The 22,887-nt window shown below is 36.2% G+C and overlaps 1 protein-coding gene and 1 long non-coding RNA gene across 11 annotated transcripts in view; one reads left to right on the top strand and one right to left on the bottom strand.

The window, feature by feature from the left end:
- LOC309640440 overlaps positions 1–22,887 on the bottom strand; it is a 676,795-nt gene that overhangs the window by 18,225 nt on the left and 635,683 nt on the right. The gene's annotated exons all lie outside the window — the stretch shown is intronic.
- Positions 1–22,887, top strand: part of NAV3 (neuron navigator 3) — an 867,875-nt gene that overhangs the window by 833,303 nt on the left and 11,685 nt on the right. For 6 of the 10 annotated variants that reach the window (XM_082418853.1, XM_082418852.1, XM_082418855.1 and 3 more), the window contains 10 exons: positions 1,148–1,269; positions 2,558–2,659; positions 2,941–3,113; positions 4,684–4,837; positions 6,318–6,492; positions 11,422–11,519; positions 14,033–14,128; positions 14,385–14,553; positions 15,712–15,947; positions 22,068–22,222. In XM_082418853.1, coding sequence (XP_082274979.1) covers positions 1,148–1,269; positions 2,558–2,659; positions 2,941–3,113; positions 4,684–4,837; positions 6,318–6,492; positions 11,422–11,519; positions 14,033–14,128; positions 14,385–14,553; positions 15,712–15,947; positions 22,068–22,222 — 1,480 coding nt within the window. Of the gene's footprint in view, positions 1–1,147; positions 1,270–2,239; positions 2,261–2,557; positions 2,660–2,940; positions 3,114–3,389; positions 3,456–4,683; positions 4,838–6,317; positions 6,493–11,421; positions 11,520–14,032; positions 14,129–14,384; positions 14,554–15,711; positions 15,948–22,067; positions 22,223–22,887 lie in introns of all 10 variants that reach the window. The other 4 variants (XM_082418851.1, XM_082418849.1, XM_082418847.1 and 1 more) reach the window with 3 other exon arrangements.

Raw genomic sequence — 22,887 nt, 5'->3', positions numbered from 1 at the left:
CTAAAAGCATATTTGACCTTAAAATAATTTTATGAATTATTAGTGTCTCCGCTAACACTTAAGTTCACTGTGAGTAGAAATCATTTCAATTTTAATTTTAATGACTATAAATAAATCTTATAAGCTGATTGTATGGAGTAAGTGAATATGTTCAAAAAGTGATTTAGTATCAAATGGTATCCTCTTCAAAATATCTTATTATCTAGAGAAGCACTCCATGCTCTTTAGGAGTATATAGAAGTCATATCACCTGGCAATTAGTACAATAGACAGTAGGATACTTCTAAGTCTCAAGTTGGCTCCACTGTTTTTCAGCTACGTGACCACAGGGAAAATTTAATACTTACACTCATTTCAATGGTTTGCTTTAAGAGTAAAATTAGATACTCCCAGAGCAGAGTAGTAAAAGCTAGCTTTATTATTACCTGTTATTATTGTTACTACTATTACTCTTCCAAGTCATGGACAGGGGTTAGGGGTATGATGGAAGAATTGCACTGTCTTAAGTATGATTTCTGTTTAATTCACAAATACAGTCTACCCACATTCTCTCTTGAGGACCTTCGCCCCATTGGCTCTTTGACCTTGGTCAGTTTACTTAACTTCTTTGCACTTCAGTTGCTCCATCTGTGGTATGAAGTGCTTAGATGACTTGCAAGGTTTGTTTTGGCTCTAACAAGGTATGATTCCATGAAATGGAAAGTTAATATATTTGGCTTCGGTAGCTTTATTCGAAGGATAAATATTAAAGACACACAATTAATTATCATGCTATTAAGAGTTTCCTTTTACTCCATGGAACAAATCATTTGGAATAAATCATTTTGGAAGTGCTGTTTGATCCAGGTATTCAGTAAAAATCACTAGCATAGCAGTTCATTTGGGGACAAAACTCAGAATTCATTAAAACACCAGTGCTACAGACTGACTTGAGATTCCCATTGAATCTTAATACAGATAACCCAGTTAATTAAAGCAAATATGGTTGTACTTTATTAAGCTTATAAAACCAAAACTGCATTGAAATAATCTGTACAAAGCCATGTTGACATTTATTAGAGGACTTCCTCTCAGAAAGCCTAAAAGTCTTGTTTGTTCAGATTGCAAGTTTTTATGGGTAAACGTGATATTGTCTATCTGTGGCTAGATCTCCGCATCAGAAGACAGCATTCCTCCGAAAGCGTTTCTAGTATCAACAGTGCCACGAGCCATTCCAGCATTGGCAGTGGTAACGATGCTGACTCCAAGAAGAAGAAAAAGAAAAACTGGGTAAGCCATTAGCATTCATCTAATTCAGAAGCTTATTACTGCACAGTGAGTCAGGCTTTTTCCTTTTGGGCTTTAGAGATCCACAGCAGTTTACAGTGTCTCATTCAAGTGACTGACACCTCAAAGGCTACACTCTTCACCAAGATTAGGGCAGCATGGTGCTGAAGAGCAAACGTTTTGGAGTTGGCACTAACTAAACTTGGATTTGAATCCCAGCTTTGACACTTACTATTTGGATCTTAGGCAAGTGACTTCACCTTTTGGGGAGCCTAAATTTTCTCATCTGTAAAAATTGGATAATTAATACTGACTTTATAGAGATACTGTAAAGAAAAATAGGGTAACGTGTAAATAAATGGCTCAGAGCAGGGGCTTACCGTGGAGGTAGAGATGAAGAAGAAGAAAAAGATGATGGTGATGCTGATGGTGGTGATGGTGGTGGTGCTGGTGGATGGAGGAAGTGGAGAAAAAATGGAATAAAAAAAGTAAAAGGGAAAGAAGAGACCTTGAAAGCCTCTCCACTCCTTGCATCAACAGGGTTTATAGTGTGAATAAAGTGTCACTGTACAAGAAATCAACTATATGTATTTTTACCAAAAGAACATAGGATAAATATAGAAATGTACTTTAACAGGACTGTCCCTTAAGTTTGCTAGAGATAGAATTTATGATATTAAGTAATTGCTGAAAAACTGAGGGGAAGATGCTATCACTGCAAAATGTTTAAAAACAATGAAGTAAAGGATTTCTTTTAATGCCATGAAAGAAAAAAGTAGATTTTAAATAAGTAGAACTCTTGATGAAATCCAAAATACAACTAGCAGAGGATTTTACTGGAGTGCTTTCTGTAAATAATGAGAGAAATATCTTTTCTGTTTTAAAAAAATGTTTATGCAGGTAATATTTTAAAATACTGATCAGCCTTCATTCCCTTGATTTGTAATTCCACACTCTTTCATGTTTCTGCAAGGTGAACTCTAGAGGAAGTGAGGTGAATATAAACCATGGACAATTTGGCATGCATCTATAAAAATACCCACCCTTGGCATGAATGCTATTCATTTTGGCAGGAGGCTTTTATACCTTTTAAAAACAGATTACCTTGTATGTCTTTTCTTTGTGTCTTTTCATTTTAATCTCCAGTTTTAAAGAGAAGTAAAACTACTTTCTGAATAGCGCGGTAGGGCATACCAACTCTGGTTTCTCATAGTCCGGGAACTGAAAATTTGAATAGAAACTCACAATTAATGAAGTGTTAGGTGAATTTGATTTCATTTTGCTTTTTAAGTTTATATTGTCAGCAGGCCCTGACTTGATTGTAGCGCTAAAGCAGCCATTTAAAACAAATTGCCTTGAAGAGAGGAGCCTTCTGAACGGAGATCCCTTCAAGGTACTTCGTTTTAAATGAGTGCTCTGACAGCCATGCCCTTGACCCTGCACTGTTTAAAAGCCTTCCATGTTTGCGCTGCGCTGGATTAATACAAGAATAAAACAAAAACACAAAACACGGTATCTTTTTTTTTTTAGAGATACTGTGCTGCAGCTGTTAATCCTTTGCTTATACATACTGACCCCAGGCAGTGGCTAGGATGGCACCTGCAAACTAACGGCCCAAAGCAAGATGCCCCCAGTGCAAATAGACAAGGAAGGTAATTTCTGTCCTTCTTGCAGCTGAGAAGCTCATTCAAACAAGCCTTTGGGAAGAAAAAGTCCACCAAGCCTCCATCCTCACATTCGGACATTGAAGAGCTTACTGATTCGTCCCTTCCAGCGTCCCCCAAGTTGCCCCACAATGCGGGTGACTGTGGGCCAGCCTCCATGAAGCCCTCGCAATCCGCCTCAGCGTAAGTCACTCCCTCTGCCGGTTGCGGAAGTATTTTGTTAAAGACAACTTAAGGCCAAGCCTAGATCTGTGTTCTAAATGGAACTGCAGCACCATCTCTATACCGATTATTTTCAGATCTTCCTTAGGATAGCAGACAGCATTTGTTTCTCTTCTGCTTTCCATACATTAGAAATTGACCGTTCTTGATCTCATTCTCCCCTTTTCTAAGTTATTATTTTCACTTCTTTTCACTTGCATTTGTCCGTGTATCTGTCTAACTGTGCATTAAATGCAGGTTACCCCTTGTCTGGCCACCAAAGAAACGGCAAAATGGCCCTGTGATCTACAAGCATAGATCCCGGTAAAATGGAGTGTGTTGCATGAAAACTGCAGAGATCCTGGTTCTAACCTAAGCAGTGTTCACTCTTGCTTCTTCTAAAATCACTCGCATGCATTTCAACAATGACTACCTTCTCTGTCCTCCTGTTTTGGAAGTAAAATTTGGTTTCCTCAAGCCAAACTTCAATCCTTTTTTCTTTAATTGTGTTAGATAATCTAGCATAGCATTTTTTAAATAGTATCCCACTAGTTGATGCTACAAGAAAGAATAAAACATTTAGAATGTAAAACATGTGCTCTGATAATTCTCTTTGTTCTATATACTATTTAAATGAGATCTCCTTGTGTGCCCAAGACAGTGGCTCACCCAGAATTCATATAAAGCAGGGCCACTAATAGAACCATTTAAGACCCTTGAACACCCTGTATAATTTCCTGACTTAGAGGAAAGAACATAGCACTATCATTTTGTGACCAGCAATTAGTCCTCACATTTTAAATGGAAAAGATATTCATTAACATAAAACAAATTCTTTTGACATACTTCCTACAAAGCTGTCTACAGAACAACAATAGGATATAATGTATATGACCTTCAAGCAGCCCCCAACTAGCCTGCCCATTTGGGTTGAAACCTGTGATTCAGTTTCATTAGCTGATCTCCTAAATCAGCTGAGCCTACCAGGAGGATTATATAACACTCATCCATTATTTAAATGTCCAAAACTAATCTCCCTGATTTATTTTCTACAATATTTATATTGAATTGTATTGTAACCTGAAAATAGTATTGTGGCAAATAAGGTTATTCTTTGCAAAATTTTACAAAACAAGAAATCAACATTTTAAGGACATAATAACTTTGCTTTAAACAAATTTCATGTTGCAAATAGAGGCTCAAGTCTCTTGAAAAATGGTAGAATGAGATGCAGTAATATTATGACTTTTCAGCTCCATAAACAGCAACAAGGGAATTTTGAGGATCACTTTATATACAGTAAAGATAGATTGTTTTTAAACTTCAGAAAATAGGAAGAAAAGATTAAAAGAGACGGCTACTATTTTCAGTTTTGAACCTGTGAATGTACTACTGTTTGTAAAACTTTTTCCTTTTCTCTAGGTATTGCCAGCAGCAAATAATCTCTGTACCTGCTGGATAATATTGCAGTTCAGCTTTTAAAAGAAGCATTGCCTTTCGTAATCCTCTGGCATCCCCCAACCACTGGTTTTGTGCTTGTTTCTTTCTTCAGGATCTGTGAATGCACAGAGGCTGAGGCAGAGATAATTCTGCAGCTGAAGAGTGAGCTCAGAGAAAAGGAATTAAAATTAACGGATATTCGGCTGGAGGCCCTCAGCTCTGCTCATCATCTCGATCAGATCCGGGAAGCCATGAACCGGATGCAGGTCGGTCCGAAAGCACCTTCAGGGAACAAACGGGAGAGATTTAAAATGCTGCTTATTCTCTTCTCTTAGTTATTATAAAAACAAATCTCATGTTTAAATCCTTTTTGGAAATACACTCTGTTTATTCAGTCTCTGCACCTCATTTCTCAATACTGGATGGAGAATTTTGTCAAATCCAGGTTTGGAAGTGGGAGTGCAAACTGGCCAGTTGCACTCAAGGACCACTGAAGGCACTGTACTAGTGACTGGATTCGCTGAGAGCTAAGGTTTTAGAGACACTACTACAGCCCTTGCTTCTTCACTTTTCCATGATTTACCCTTATGTTAACTTTTTCCTATTCTTTTGAAATCTGACTTTCAAACACCTTTACCTGTTTTCTATTGAAAAACAAACGTAATGAGGAATCAACAGAAATATAACACAAGCTTTCTAAATATGAAAGTAAGTGTGATGTAGAATGCCATCTGTAGAAGTAAAGCTTTTCTATTTTTTGGAAGCATCTGAAGGCTAAATTCAGAATCAGTCTGTGCTCAGACTAAGTTTTCATTTTATTATGGTCAACCAGTAATCACTTGGTACCACAGATGACTGAAATAGGAAAAGCTCATTGCTGAGCAGATTCATCTGCCAAAGGATATGTTCATCAATAGGCTTGTGTTGTTTTTATGAGCTTAGTGCCCCATTTTTGAAGGAGCAAAAACTTTTTCAGACGTTAGCTAGGATTCTGAAGTGGTAATTTTAAATCACCTTATTTATATTACTTTTGTTTTACTGTGGTTCTCAACTCTCCCTGAATTCAGAGTATTACAAATGGCATTATTTTCTATGAGATTTTAACATTACTTTCATTTAAAATTTTTTTTTAAGTTTTTAAAAATTTTTTATTTTATTGAAGTATAGTTGATTTACAATGTCATGTTAGTTTCAGGTGTTCAGCACAGTGATTCAGTTATATGTATATAACTGAATATATATATATAGATATAGATATAAATAGATATTCTTTTTCAGATTCTTTTCCCTTATAGGTTATTACAAAATATTGAGTATAGTTCCCTGTGCTATACAGTAGGTCCCTGTTGGTTATCTATTTTTATATATGTAGTAGTGTGTATGTTTACTTTTAAAATGAGAAATGGTATGAACTTTTCAATTATGTTATTCTTAATTCACATGAGACCATGTCATATTTGGAAAACTCCTCAAATATATGATAGATTTTTTAAAAATTATAAAAAATTCTACTGGTTAGTGTGTGTATTTGTGAATAGCTGAATATGTATATGTGAGAGACAGAGAAAAGGATTACTTTTCCTTCTTTGGAAGGAAATCCTGTTTCCATAATTTATGCTTGTTTATTTAATATCTCACCGCATGGTTTATTTAATAAATGAACCGATTAACCCTGTTAAAAGAGTTGGTACCCTTTTCTCAATCAAGCTAGCTCTATGTTTTTCATGTTTTCCATCTTCACAACAGAATGAGATTGAAATACTGAAGGCTGAGAACGACCGGTTGAAGGCAGAAACGGGGAATGCTGCGAAGCCAGCTCGGCCCCCGTCTGAGTCCGCAAGTAGCACTTCCTCCTCATCCTCACGCCAGTCCTTAGGACTCTCTCTGAACAATTTGAACATCACGGAGTCTGTTATCTCAGGTGATTTTGTGCACATACCTGCCTGAATCAAAGCATGCCTCTGACTTCACAAGCCTGGAGACCTCGAATTTGGAGACCCTTACCCGCTGCAGCTCTCACACATACCCTCTTCAAAATGTTAATGGCCTAGTTCTCAGAAGTAGTCCTTTTTCCTCTTATAAATTTATTTTACTTCATTATCATTTTAATTTATTTTATTTATTTATTTTTGGCTGCATTGGGTCCTCGTTGCTGCACACGGGTTTTCTCTAGTTGTGGAGAGCAGGGGCTACTCTTCGTTGCGGTGCACAGGCTTCTCATTGCGGTGGCTTCTCTTGTTGCGGAGCACGGGCTCTAGAGTGCAGGCTCAGTTGTTGTGGCACACGGGCTCAGTAGTTGTGGCTCATGGACTCTAGAGCACAAGCTCAGTAGTTGGGGCGCACGGGCTCAGCCGCTCCGTGGCATGTGGGATCCTCCCAGACCAGGGCTCGAACCCATGTCCCCTGCATTGGCAGGCGGACTCTCAACCACTGCGCCACCAGGGAAGCCCCTTCATTATCATTTTAAAAGAACATTCTGTGTGAAAGAGTAAAAAGACATACAGATATGGTTTTCATATCATTTTTTAAAACAATTACTTGTGTTTGAGAAGTACTTCCTCCAGGGTTACACATAGGATGAAAAAGTAATATTCTCAGTGATGATTGTTAGTACTAATGAATATAATACTCAGAACCCCATGCAATTTGATAGTGTTTTAAGTGTACGAAGCCCGTATACAAGTGTATCAGGACCTATTCCTAAATTTGACTAGATGATCCTGCATGATGCAGCCCGGGGAGAACATAATGCTACTACATCACCCAGACTGCAGCTCTATTAGATTTTCAACAAACAAAAAGAACACACTGGATTCTATTATTGTATTCAGTGGTACCAATGATGGAACAAGGGTACAGTTTTATTCAATTGCAAATAGAATCATATGACATAATGTTGTCTTAATAGCTGATGAACTATTCAATTATAAAGTATAACTGCTCCTAGGGCATTGAATCATTCTATGTATATAAGACTTAGTTGAGGAAAGATTTACATGAGGATCTGCAGTGATTGCAAAGCACAACCACTAGATGACGCTTGGAAACCAATAATATGTATACATGTTCCTGGGCAATTTTAGATCCCATGATAGACTTGAGAAACTTCACGGCTTGCCTTAAATTACACCAAAATATAGAAAAAAAGATAAAGATGAAAACGAAAAAGAAAAGAAACAGAAATACAGCAAGCTGATATTGATGATATTTTAATGAATCATATCTCTTGCTTCTAAAAGGTCAGAATTTAAAAAATTCTACTAATTATATCTGCCCTTCATGGTGTAAAAGGAATGGCCCAAATGCATACTTGCTTTCTTCTTATAAAAGGTAACTAGAAACTAAAAGGCAAGTAGGAATTTCCTGAAGTTCATGAAAACAACGTTTATACCATTTGGCAGGGATTGGGGAAGGAAAATGAATTTTGAGAATACACATCAAGTAAAAGAAATATTAGTAGCTAAGAAAAAACCGAGATGTCATAATTAAATGAACTTATAAATCATTAGGTAAAATAAAACTATGGAAATATGGTAATAACTTGAATGTGTAAATTGTCTATGAGGTGTTATCATCCACATTCTTCAAAAGATGGGAAAAAAGAAAGAACAAAAACTTTAAATGTCTAGAATCTGAGAGTCCTGAGCCGCATCCTATACATTGCCTTGTTGGTGATGAACCTGAGAGAGGTGAGGTAGGATCCACACCTAATGGCAGTCAGTGCCTGCCTGTGTCCTGGAGCTTCCCTTCTAAGGAGAGAAAAGGACTGGTACCTTATAGGATGGCTTAATGGTGGGATTTTACTGCCTGTTACATGATTTTGGTTTAGCCTATGGAAATATGATAAGGTCTGAAGGAGGCAAATTTAGTACTGAAGGTAGTTTCGGAAGAACAACCATATAAAAATGAAACCAAAATTAATGTCTAGGAAAGACTAGGACTCATAAAGATAAATATAAAATCAAAGAAATTAAATTTACATTTTCTGTGTCCATCGAACTGATGGCCGTGATTCAGAATTTGGGGCAATTTTGTGAGGAGAGGATTTTTTGTTTTCAAAAATGTGCTTTATAATTACCTGGTTTCATGGTTTATTTTTAGTCCTATATTATTTTATTTCCTCAACTATTTTTCAATAGCGATACTTATGTTTGAACTAGCAAAAAAAGTGTAAATCACTTGACATCACTTGACTAGGATACTGTTTCCATTGCCTTCACTCTTGTTTAGTGGGTTCAAACTTGGAAATCAAAAGTGCCTTTATGCTGGGGCTTTTTAATAGAAAAAGTTTCTAGAGTTCATGATTAATTTTTTTAAAAAAAGAAGTAGGCAGGAGAGAGGCTAATTGACAAATGTCCAGTTCCTGAAATAATAGTGCATGTTCCATACATCTAGTGAAGACAGGAGTTTGAAAAACCTTCAGTTTTTGTCAGAATTTCACTTGACCATAACCAGAATGGCAAATCTTTTTTCAAAATGTTAACAGAGGACTCTAACTTATTTTCCATAAAACAGCACAGAGAACCCTTATCTCAAACTGGCTGTTATTTGTTTTTACTCAGAGTCGTTTGTTCAGGCGATCATCCCGTCAATGTACTGGGCGGGGTGGGCAGGGGGGACCCAGAGTGAGTCATGATGTGCTCTTCCCACTGTCAACACAAGGAGTTAGAATAAACACACAGAGAAAAGGAGTAATGGTTAGAACAGATAAACTTACTAAACACGGAGGATAAAGTGATTTAAAAGTGTTTTCTGTTATGTTCTCAGTAACCCTACGAAGCTGGTGCTTTTGTGCCCCATTTTATAGATGAGGAAACCAAGACTTAGGAAAGTGATTATGATAATTTTTCAAGATTATGCATCCAATAAGTGATAGAGCTAATATTTGAGCCCAGATCTGGATGATTCCAATGCCTGACTCTTAACTACTATATTCATTTTGCTAAAGCACTTAAAACATTCAATATTACCTTGTTGAGAATGTATACTCCAAAAGAGCAGGGAATTCATCTTCCTTCTCACCATGGTATTCATTCCCAATGCCCAACACAGTTCCTTATTTCTTTTTTTTTTTCTTTTAATAAATTTATTTTTTTATTTTTGACTGCGTTGGGTCTTGGTTGCTGTGTGTGGGCTTTCTCTAGTTGGGGCGAGTGGGTGCTACCCTTTGTTGTGGTGCGTGGGCTTCTCGTTGCGGTGGCTTCTCCTGTTGTGGGGCACGGGCTCTAGGCACCCAGGCTTCAGTAGTACCAGCATGCAGGCTCAGTAGTTGTGGCTCGCGGGCTCTAGAGTGCAGACTCAGTAGTTATGGCGCACAGGCTTAGCTTCTTTGCAGCATGTGGGATCTTCCCAGACCAGGGCTCGAACCCACGTCCCTGCATTGGAAGGCAGATTCTTAACCACTGCACCAGCAGGGAAATCCACAGTTCCTGATTTCTTTGATGCTTAATAAACTGTTAGTTAAAATAAATATTTTTGAATATCTAGGAAGTTATGAGTAATTGAGCAAAGTACTAAAGAGGTAATTTGGTCATGAATTACAAGATATTTAGATGTGAATGATAAGCCACTTTAAACTTTTGAGAAAAGGAGCAAGAAGAGAATTAAAATGACACTTAAGGAAGAGGTTTGAGTTGGATAGGAAAAATGGTGAGAGACTGAGAGGATGTTAATCTAGTAAAAAAAATAAATAAATTTCAGTAAGGGAGATTGTCTTTGACAATTTAAAAATTTCTAGCAAAAAAACTCCATATTCCTTAAACTCTGAATGTGCTTTTGATTGTTATGGTGTTATGGCATTTTTTTAACTCCTTCCTTTGCAAAATTGCATATTCCTAATTATTAAGATAATAGAACCATTTTATTTTCAGAAGGCACCTGATGAAATTGTTGCTTCTATAATGGTACGGTCACAGTCCTTGGCCCTCTAAATTTACACTTTGAGCAGTTGAGTCCTCTTGTCACCAGGCACATGTGCTCTTCAACACATAACCAAGTTTTCTTTGTCCCCAGAACACTATCTTCATATTAAACATAATAGCATCCTTGTCAAAGGAAAACATATATGTGGGATAGTTTGCCTTAATCATTCTCCAAACTGGACATTAATCTCATATAATATATTTTGAAAATTAATCTTTAATCACATTTTAAAGTTGGTGGGTTAATGGTTAGCTAGCTTTATCATACTTCTGTAACTCTTAGCTGATTACTAGAAGTATTATTTTGGTTTTGAAGCTATAAGCATAAAAAGAACAGGAGAGCAATAATTAATATATTTCTGTGGGGAAGTATAATGCCGTGGTTGAAATTCAAAACATTACCTAAAATTATAGATATGAGGTGAGTAGTCATATAGCAGGGAATGTGCCAAATGCTTGAAAGTCATTTCAGTTGACAGTCAGTCTCACCACCTTTGCATTCATAATTACATGGGTGATGACCTTGGATGTTTTCGGTTGGATAGAAAAATCAGATTGCTTTTCAGGTTGTCACGGTTATAATGGTAACTGACTATTACTCAGGTATTACTCAGACCTGTGCATAATAGAAAAAAGGAACCCCTTATTTCCTCATCTAAATGCAATGGGTGCCGAACACTTGGGTGAAGATCTTTGGAAGCAGAAATAAATTCTTAGATGGAAACTTTAACCCAACACAGTCACTCATCTTCTTGAAAGCTGAGGTTTTTCAAACCAGTTAGGTTAGAATGGGTGGCAGAAAATCTGAATATTCCCATTGAAAGATGTGAAACTATGAGGGAGAAAACGATGACAGTAAAGAAATCCAAGCTAATGTGACTCTATTGTATGTGTGTGTGTTTGTGTATGTTTCTTTGAAAATTTGGTAGATATTTTGCTCGATGATGCTGGTGATGCAACCGGACATAAAGATGGCCGCAGCGTGAAAATTATAGTCTCCATAAGCAAGGGCTACGGTCGAGCAAAGGTATTTCTTTAACCTTAAGTTCTTTATTACTAAAAGATGAGAATGACCATGAATCAAATAAGTATTTGTCATAAATATACTATCAGCGGTGTTTGTCTTGGCATTGGCCTAATCTATTATAAAAGCATGGAAGTTAGGGACTCAAAAGAAATGACATCATCCTATAGGTAAAAATGTGTCTCAGTATGTCATGTTCATTCACTGAAAACAATATTGGTTGTCAGCCACTCTCATTTCTAAAACCAAAAAAGCACATTGCTTTCTTTGACATAAACATTTTGTCTAACTAAATACAGGTGATATTTATGATGTATAGTAACATGTTGCTAGAACTTCCAAGATGGTCTTTGTACAAAGAAGAGACTATAAGTTATATGGCTCTTCTAGACACTGGAAAGATATATCTTATTGAACTCAGTATGACAAATTCATTGACGCTACTTGTATGTATCATTTTAAAGCAAGGTCTTAGATGATAAGGCAAATATTCTACTTTTTCTGGAATCAAATATTGCCTTCAAACTGGCAATACCATTCTGACCCTAGCCTCTTCTTGAAACTAAAACTATTATTTCAAGTTGAAATTGTAGTTCAGTGGCCAAAAATACAAATTTTTAAGTATCCAAAAAATTTTTATCAGACAGAGAAACAAAAAAATCTTTAGAATTTTAAGATAATTGAAGTATTTAAGTTTGAAAAGTGAGCTAGCAGTTGTGAAGTTTTACACTGAGCGTGTATTGCAAGAATTCTAATGCCATAAACTTTCTGCTTGAGCTGCAGATCTGTGCCTGAATTTCCCAAGTGGGTCTTTATGTAAAAGACTGTAATAGTCTCAGTGAAGCTTAGATAGTCTAATGATCTCTGATTTAAAAGCAGCTGCTTAAAAGCACTGTATGCATGTCCATTTTGACTCAGTTATAATAACGCTGTAAAACAAGTTTTTTTTTTCAAAATAATTCTGAAAGATAATATTTTTGAACATTGGAAAGTAGTTGTCTTAGTCTTCTTGGGTTACCATAACAAAATACTATAGATTGGGTGGCTTAAACAACAGAAATTTATTTTCTCACAGTTATTAAGTCCAAGATCAAGGTGCTGGCTGATTTGGTTCCTGGTGAGGGCTCTCTCCTTGGGTTGCAGATGACTGCCTTCTTCCTATGTCCTCACTTGGCCTTTCCTCAGTGTGTGTACTTGGGGAGAGAGAAAGAGATCTCTCTCCTACTTCCCCTACTTAGAAGGCCACTAATCCCATGATGAGATACCCACTGTCATGGCCTAATCTAGCTCTTATTGCCTCCTGCTGGCTCCATTTCCAAATACCATCAATTGGGGGTTGAGGCTTTAATATATGAATTTGGGGGGGGGAACACAAACATTCAGTCTATAACAGTAGTTACAAAATACGAATGGTTTGCTGTGAATTTCTCAACTTTTTCTGTAACCGCTATTGGCTTCAGGTTATATCTAAATAGTGCTGATAATCATTTACCCTTATAAAGTTAAATGTTGCAGATGAAGAAATTGAGGCTCTGAGCCAGCTAAGTGGCTTGAACTAACATCACATTTCTTAATTACATGGTAGATGTTGTGTTGTAGAATCCATGTCTTCTAACACCTGACTCGGTTATTTTTCTACCACCTCTTAAGGACTATGCAAGTTGGTGACTAGAATCAGGATTGTGATATATCAACTGTCTAATTATATATACTGGTGTCATGATCACTATCTCATGTAACCATTCCAGTCAACATAAAAACGGCTTCAGTTAGACTATAAATTGAATTGCTTACTTTTCTAATATTTGTAGAAATTCCTCAAAATCCCATCCTACAGAAACAATAAATTTGGGACCTTTGTTTGTATTATAAAGGAGTTCTTTGCTTGACAAAATGAGTCCTGTAGGATTCCCTGGCAAGTTCCTCTAAATATTGAATTTTCTGGTAAATTCAAAATGGGACCTGTGTTGTGAATATGTGAATGCCATACTACCATGGATAACTTATTTTTCAAAACTGGATTGGATTTTAGAGATAATCTAAATAAAAAAATAAACTGAGTTTTGGACTTAACAAAGATAAGATCACAAAAACATTAAGATAAGGCTCTAGGACTCATGATATAGTTCTGTTCCATCTCTATCACCATTTCCCTCCTACCAAGTTGCTTTTCTTTAGGAATGCACCCACTGCATTAAAACGGAAGACTTGTTCTCTCCTGGCCCTTTCCCTTCTACTGAACAGGTCATGAATCAGTTTTCCTGGACCATACCACTTCATCTAATCTCTTTCTCTCTTGTTTTTGTTGCTATCCTGTTACTTTGTTTGTTTGGTTGATTAGCTTGTTGGGGTATTTTGTATAATCCACTGTGTATGTCTGTTATTATAAAACCCATAGGTTTAATATATATTTTAGTGTTAATCACCACTAATATTAATATTTTTTAGTAGAAGATATCATAATAAAAAAAGACACACAGTTGGATTTTATCTTGTTTTATTTTGTTCTTACTTAGGATCAGAAGTCTCAGGCATATTTGATAGGATCCATTGGTGTCAGTGGAAAAACCAAGTGGGATGTCTTAGATGGTGTAATTAGACGTCTCTTTAAGGTAAGTTGTGCAAGACATCCTGATATTAATTTTCAAATGTGTTTCATTTTGGATGCTTCCCTTAGCTTTAATGGCATAGAGATATCTGCTTTTCCTCTCCTCCATCCTCTCTTTATGCTGTTTGATATTAATAGTTCTTGTATTACCCATTTCTAAAATTCTTGATAGCTAGCTTCACATCCCCATGAGTTTTGTATTTGTTGTAGAGGAGTTGGACCTCTGTTTTGACTTTCCTTTTTTGTGTATACCATTTCAGGAATATGTGTTCCGAATTGATACATCCACTAGCCTTGGTCTGAGCTCTGACTGCATTGCCAGCTACTGTATAGGAGATTTAATTAGATCCCATAACCTAGAAGTGCCTGAACTGCTGCCTTGTGGATACCTTGTCGGCGATAACAACATCATCACTGTGAACCTGAAAGGTAAAAATAAAAATGAAAAGCACAGTTGTATTTTTTTTTACCAACATTTCTTTTCTTTTCTTTTTTGCAGTTTCCCTTCAAATTTTCATATTTGAAAACTATGTTAACCACTTTGATAATTTTGATATGATGTGAGCTGTATTTATATTTAAAACACTAAAATCCTACTAAAAACACAAAAATCCAAGTAAATGAAATTCTTTGAGTTTTGAGATGTAATTTTGAAGTTTCTCCAAGACTCAGAAAAACAAATGTGATTTAGCAAATTTCAGTTTTCTAGTTTTTCTCCATTATCATCTTAGATTTAGGGGAGACTCAAAAAGCTTATTGCATATTCCAAGGTAATATATTCATTCTTTTACCTTTAATTTTAAAATATGTATACCCAATAAGTACCCACTGGGGATAGAGAATGGAAGTTAAGAATCAGGGATGAGAAGTTCTCTTTGCTTTGAATAATGTGACTAATTCTAGGCAAATGGAATATCTAAAGTATACTTGTATCCATAATTCCTTGTTCGTATATGTTAAAGAGTCAGAACACATCTCTATAAACTATGGATTAATAGAGGGATTTGTCAATATTTGATTTTATGATTAAGGTAATTGGGTGAGTAAAAGGAGAAACTGTTGCTCTCCTTCTTAATTCCTTGCCAAATACCTATTACATTTATATTCTTCAAAAGCTTAAGGGGTGGTACAGCTTGGATGTATAATGAGAGCTAGAGGGAAATAAAGAGAAGGAGGAAAGAGGAAGAAAAAGAGAAGAACATACACACTTTTGTACTTTTTATTTTAATTTTTACATTTATTCTTAACAAAACTACCACCTTCAAAGAGAAGGAGGATTTTATGATAGAATTCATAGTAATGCTTCCATCTCTCTGTGGAAACATAAGTGAGAAGCATGAAATAGACAAGGGAAGTCTAAGCAAAGAGGAAAAAAACTTGCTTTCATTTGGATGTTCACTCTGCCTTACTACTGATGTTTTCTGTCTTAAAATAGCAACACACGTGGGATCGAAATGTCAAGGAAGGTATCTTGCAAGGACTGCATTCCAATGGCTAACAGAGCCCAGTTGCCAGTTGACACTATATTTTAATTTCAAGCTTATGTAGAACAATAAGCCACACTCTTCCCTTTGTTTCTCCCTTCAGGGGTAGAAGAAAACAGTTTGGACAGTTTTGTTTTTGATACGCTGATTCCTAAGCCAATTACCCAAAGGTACTTTAACTTGTTGATGGAGCATCACAGAATTATACTCTCAGGACCTAGTGGTACTGGAAAGACCTATTTAGCAAACAAACTTGCTGAATATGTAATAACCAAATCTGGGAGGAAAAAAACAGAGGATGCAATTGCCACTTTTAATGTGGACCACAAGTCTAGTAAGGTAAGTCACAGACTCCTAAGACAACTGCTGCTATTTATCCGTGTCTTAAGAAACTAAGCTTTAAGATTATATGAAACTTCCATATTGTACATGGAAACATATCCAGCTCTTCAGCTAAAACTAGAATCTGGTGAATGACTAAACCCTATTTCATGAATTTGAACAAGACTGCTCAGTGACATTCAGGTGTCAGGTATTCACAAGCATTGAGAATGGACAGAAGAAAAGGACAGAGTCTCTGTTGTCTGATTTCTCGTAGACATCCATTTAGGAAGTATTAGAGCAGAAAGAGATCCATGCAAATACCATAGAAACAAGAGGCCATGACTCTTCCTGCAGGAATCAGAGCTTTATAAAAGCCAATACTTGGTCTAGGTCATAATAAATAAGTAGGAATTAACTGGGATGTTGCAGCAATGGGGATTTGGGTGTAATTAATATATTCTAAGCAGAAATTCTGGGAACAGCAATTTGTTTACATCATATTTCTATAGGATTTCTGCTTAGGAACCTTAGGAAATTGAACAATATTCCATTTCACCATCTGCTAAGGTTTAATGTACCATAATCATCCTGAATGCTCTCAGCTCTTAAATAGGCATGAGGGGCTATAAAACCCAGCTAGTACTTTCGTATATTCAGAGTGAAATAAAGAATCCTAAAAAGGAAATAGTTGATGCCTAACATATTCCTAACACTGGACTATTTTTGCCTATAGTTATTCATTTACAGTCTCGATCAGTGCAACCTAAGCTTCTCTTAGGAAACTACATCTGTTATAAGCAATACCTTGAAGATATCCAGATGATACTGGGTCACGTTGTTTTTCCAGAGATAACCTGGTTAGATGATCTAAACTGACCCAGTCTCGCAGAAACCTCTGGCCTGCAAATTTTTAGAAAAGAAGCATGACTCCCAAAAGCAACCCAAACCCACTGGATTCTTGACATAAACAAGACATTTAATTTAGTGAACAAAAATTTCTTAAAGGAGTAGTTCATTAAGTCCATATCACTGACCAACTGTGGGACCTAGGGCTGATTGTTGAACTTCTTTGTACCTTAGTTTTCCCAGCTGTAAAATGGGAAAAAATAGTGGGGTTGTGGTAAGGACTAAATGAGTGTGTATCTCTGTGTGTGTGTGTGTGTGTGTGTGTGAGAGAGACAGACAGACAGACAGATAGAAGCAGGGAGAGGGAGAGAAGAGTACAAGTAGCAAGCACCACCTAAGGGTTGCCTGCAGTTATTAATTATAGCTCTTGGTTCCCAATACTGTAATGGTTTCTTACACAAATACACACAGACCCGTACAGAGCACCCACCCCCATCACATACACGGATCTTTGTTCAAAATTGGCCTACATGTATTTTTCAAGGAGAACAAAGGAGTGTATAAAGCATGATGGGATCTCTTAATGTGGACTCAATACAGCACATGAATTCCAAATGTTTCTTTGGAACTCAGCGCTATTCGGATTGTGGTTGAACCACCCATTCTCATTTCAGGTAGAGAGAGACCTGGCACCTGAGGCAGAGTATTGAACTCTTCTTTAAGCAGAAGCAGGAAGAGTGCAGTTGTTGGCTTCAGCCTACACCTTTAATGCCTCCAGTGACTTCTGGGTCTCCTCGTAGCTTTAATTAAAAGCTTTTAGCACATTTTGTTTTCTTTTCAGCCAAAATGATGAAAGAATTGACATCTCTTAATTACCCTCAGTGCTCTCTTTGGTGTTTCCTTAATGTTGATGTGACAGAACTCTTTAGAAGTTACTTCTGTTATTAAAAAAACAAGTGGTTGGAAGATAGGAGAAGAACAGATTTATTAGAGGAAACAGGCATTTTGATAAAGTTGGAGAATCACTTAAAATCAAGTTTTGAATCAGATAGATTGACTTGGATATAATTCCACATGCTAAAATAAAGTAGGGTAACTTAACATTAGTTCTAAAATTTGCCTCACTCCAAAATATACTGTTATATATAAGTTCTTTTTATTTCAGTTAGAAAAAATGTATAGTACTTGGAGATATTCTTAATCAATAATAATTTATATGTCCTTTAAAATTTGATCAAATATATCCAGCACTCTTATTTTCTACTTTTTCTGAATAAAATCACTTGTGCCATTATGAGGTCAGTTTAATCTTTGTTATTACAAACTGATGAAAAATAAAGCTTGCCAAGAGCCTTTGAACAGAACAAATGATGCTAGTAAACAGTAATAGGAAGAAATCCATGGACAAATCACATGGCATTCATCACCAAGAAAGCACAAACTACAACTAACAAATGCTTATTGTTTCTTTAGGTTTGTAAGATTTGAATGAGCTGTCAGTAATGTTGGATACCAAGTCATGGCCAAAGAATTTGACCAATTCTTGCCAAATTGTCAGAGAATCCACACTTTATTTTCGGGGGGTTGATGGTATGTGAGAGTGGTATAGAGAAACGGGGATGACAGGTTGGGATTGTAGGAGGGATGCTACCAAGTGTAGATTTACTTAAGTAAAGGGTGAATGAGGTATGAAATAAATTCTTTTCCTGAGAAGTGGAACTGTGTAACTGCTGACATGCTTTCTGCTATGCCTTCGATAGCTCTGAAGAGACAAAGCCACAAATCACTCACTGATTCCAAAAAAATCCAATAATAAACCATCAAATGAAAAAAATCTTTTCATGTTTTTGTTCCCTCTGCATTTTACATTCTTTTCCTCTTCCCACTCTTCAAGCCCTCTCTCGAGTTGCCAGCTGGAATATTTTGATTGAAAGCAGGACACATAAACAATTACACTTTGTGACATTTGATATGGTGGGCCCAGAACGCTAGAGATGGATTTAGTAAAGAATATATGGCCAACTGAAGCCACTTGGAATGTTAGGTGGGAAAAGATCAGAAAGCTGGACTTGGCAGATTCATTTTGAGTGTGTCTGGAGTCAAAAATCAGAGATAACAATGATCAATAGTTTTTATATAACTGCTGTGTTCTGTGTATATTTTCAAAGCATGGGGTTCATCTCATTATCAATGTCCATCTGATAGACAGACCTGTTTTTTTCTGCCTGATTAGATCTTGGACATGAAACTTCTAATGCTAATGTATCAGTACTTCAATCTAAGATTTTACCCCGATTAAGCTAGAGTGGGGATCATGAAGTGATTTCAAAGAGGTTTGAGAAAACTCAAGTTGCATGACCAAATTATTTGTGTACGGCTGTTTCTACTTGTGACTGGTCCATAGTTTTCATTAGATTCCCAAAGGGATCTACTACCCTTCTCAAGATGAGAGAGGACCACAATAGAATCTAATGGCCCTATTTTTCCAAAATCACCCGGTGAATCTTATTTACCAAATTCAATTCAAACTTCTCCCCCTCCCCTTCTGCCTCTCCCGCCCCCCTTCACCTCCACCTCCTCCTCTCCCCCCACCTCTCTCTCCCTCTTTTGATCCGTATATACTAAATTGCTATAATTGATCCCCCCTTTCTAGAAATTGTTCTGATTTTCATGATTATCATTCTCTCCTTGTCTCCTTCCTACCCTCTAGTAAGCTGCTGCCCAGTGCCTTTCACTGACTGTTTTTCCTTCACCTTCCAGTAAATGAAAATATTCCCCAACATTCTGTTCTCTCCCACTTCTGTTCTCATCTGGATGACTCCCTTGTTTCAACTTGTATTGGCTCCAGTTGGACACTATTAGCCGTGCCCACTCTTCCATATGGTAGGCATTTCTATTAGCTTACAAGTATGTTTTCATTAGCATACTAAATATACATGTTTAGAAATGCCAGTTTCAATTCTTGTATATTTGTGATGTATCTGTGAAAATATATCACAAATCCATCTTCTTTCATCCATCTCTATTACCATTACCCTCCCACCCAAATAAACACTCTGTCACTTACTTGGACTATTGCAGTTGTTTACTAACTGCTTGATTTACAACTTGCATTAAATTCCCCTTCTCTCTCTGCCTCTTTATCCTTGCACCTCATGGAAATAGAATGTCTTCTATTCATTCATAATTCTTCTTCTTTCATAATTAAAAGCTGACCACATTAAAATCCTGCAGTGTTTCCCTACTGCTTTCTGCTCTAGGTCAAAAATCTTCCCATACTTCTACTATTCCTCTTGAGTCCCACAGTGTCTCCTGGCTTCAGCAATTTCAGTATTCTCATGACTGGTTTCTCTCCCTCCTTTGCAATATACTTACCACACTTTGAAATCATGATTCTGACTACATCACTCAGATCCCCAGAATAGTCAGTGTTTCTTCACTGTCAGTAGGAAAAGTACAATAGTCTTACCAACCATTCGAGGTTACAAACTTTCCTTTCCAATTTATTTACCAGTCTTTCACAAAACATATACTACTGGGTTTTTCCTACATGGATATCATATTTTTATGTTTCTGCCTTTGTTCTTCTCCATCTATGAAGAAAGCTCTTCTTCCATTTTTAATCATCACAGTATTACCTAATCTTTAAAATAAAGGGTTAATAGCAAATAATACTGCCACCAGAAAGTCTTTCCCAGAAGCTACAAGTAATCTTGACATGCTCTGAACAAAATCTTTGGTGTATATTCTTTTGAGGTAACGTATTAGTTTTCACTGTGAATTTTAGTTATCTATATACATGCCTAACCTATTCTGGGCAGTAGGCATCTTGAATGCGTTTTCCATTTCTAATTAATCATCCTATCCTTCACATGTATGTTTCCTTCGATAAATAAATTTCTCTACCCTGGGGAAAACAACAACATATGAATGGTGCACATGTTTATATAGTAAAATCCAAATTCCTCTGCATGGATTCAAAGTCTTTTCGATTTCCCCTTTCATTGAGATCACTACTGCCACAGACCATTTCTCTTGCAAAAGCAGAACACCAATATTTCTCCCAACACATCACACACTTGTATCTTCCACCTCTTACACTTTACTCTTTATTCTTCAATTATACCTCCTGCCCTCATACCCTATTGTTCTATGAACCTTAAATCTGGATTAGATGCCTCTCTTTAGTTTTTCTATAGTGTTTTGTGCATTTCAGTTATCACACTGCCTTGAGACTCACTTGTTGGCCTGCCTTTCTATCAACTCTAATGCCTGAATATAGAAGTAATCTCTAAATCCTTGGTGCCAGAGTACCTGGCACATAGTAGGCGCTTGCTAAAGCTGTGTTGAAAGAGTAAAAAACTACATACTTATCATTTGGAATTCTATTCATTATTCAAGATCCATCGTGAAATTGTTTTTTAACCCTGCTCAAGATGTACAAATTGAAAATGTCATTGTAAATATGCAAATATTATGGAAATGCTCTTACTGATTAGGATAATTCTAAGAAATCTAATTATATTTCCGGCCTACCCATCTGTGAGAGCAATCAGTGAACTGGTTATCATATTTAGATTAAAAGCTATTAGAAAGGAATAATATCTGTAAAGAACCAAGAAGCTTAATAAATGCTAAATGCTAATGTTAAGTGACCCAATGAAATACAACACATTTTGTCTGTTGTTATAAATTACAACAATTGCAAGCAGATAATAAATAAATAACAAATCAACCAAACAACCAACCAACCAACCAACCAACCACAGTTTTATTTGAGTCCCAGGGCTGTATTTTCAGATGCACCTCATCGAAATGAATTGGAATTAAAATATTTAAAGTCTTAATGGAAACTTAGGGGTGCCATTTTGGATTTAGTCTATACTTGAAATTATAAGGTTTGCTAAAATCCATCTTTATCATTGTAATACCAAAAACAAGAATGAATCTCAGTATTTGTGGTTTATCATAGGAGCTCATATCCAGAATTCTTTTTTTTTCACTTTTCTTCCAGGGAGAAAACAACTGAGAAGTATGTCCTTGTGTTTACAGCTTTATATTTACTTCAGGTGTCCTGTACTGGCTTTTCTCTTTCCTTTAAAAGTGCATCCTCTCAACATTGTATGTTTTTTTGCTTTGTAAAATAAGGTTTTATATCAATGGAATGATCTGTGAGTTTTAATCAAAGAACGTGGATGGAAGACAAAATCTATCATTCCTAAACTATGAATTGCTTTCCATTGGTATAAATTTCTCATTGATGTATTTGTTTTCTTTATTTTTTTAAAGGAATTGCAACAATATCTAGCTAACCTGGCTGAACAATGCAGTGCTGATAATAATGGTGTAGAGCTTCCAGTTGTAATAATTCTTGATAATCTTCATCATGTGGGCTCTTTGAGTGATGTCTTCAATGGTTTTCTCAACTGTAAATACAACAAATGGTATGCTTGTGAAATATTTCGAGTGATAAGATATGAAAAAATGGTGATCAAATATGCATTCTTGTGCCTTTATACCTTTTAAGACGTATAGTGGATGCTATTAATTTGAGAAGCCTTCATTACTATTATACCATATTTCCAAAGAACCTCTACGTGTTCATTAGAACATCTACTTATTCATTCAACAATTGCGTCCCAGGCACTTTTATGGCAACATTATTTACTTGATGATGGTAACTTCTACAGGTATGCTGAAAGTCTGGGAGACCATTATCAATGATGGAATGTTTGAATCAGGGAAATTAAGAACAAGAACGAAGCTATAGAGCTCTTGTTTCACTCTTAGTCCATATTAAAGTTTAAATTCAACCTTCCTGTAGAAATAATTTTAATACATTCAGATATACCTCTCTCCACTAGTGATTCTAATTTTTAACTATTTACATGAAAGAAAAGGTTAAAGTAGGGTATAAAAAAAATCTGAAAACCCACTTAAGATTCACTGTAGTATGGCCTCCAAAAAAGGACATATAAGAACAACAACATAAATGTTAGTTTTAATGGTGCAAGTAATCCCGTTATCTCTGCTAGAGATTTTTTAAATGTTAAAAATTAATCAGCATAAAATAAATATTGAAACAAGAATACAAATTCTTTCATGTTAT

The sequence above is a fragment of the Balaenoptera physalus genome (genome assembly GCF_965194825.1).
Source record: "Balaenoptera physalus genome assembly, chromosome: 13".
Classification (NCBI taxonomy): domain Eukaryota; kingdom Metazoa; phylum Chordata; class Mammalia; order Artiodactyla; family Balaenopteridae; genus Balaenoptera; species Balaenoptera physalus.
This window is presented reverse-complemented; position numbering and strand designations above follow the sequence as displayed.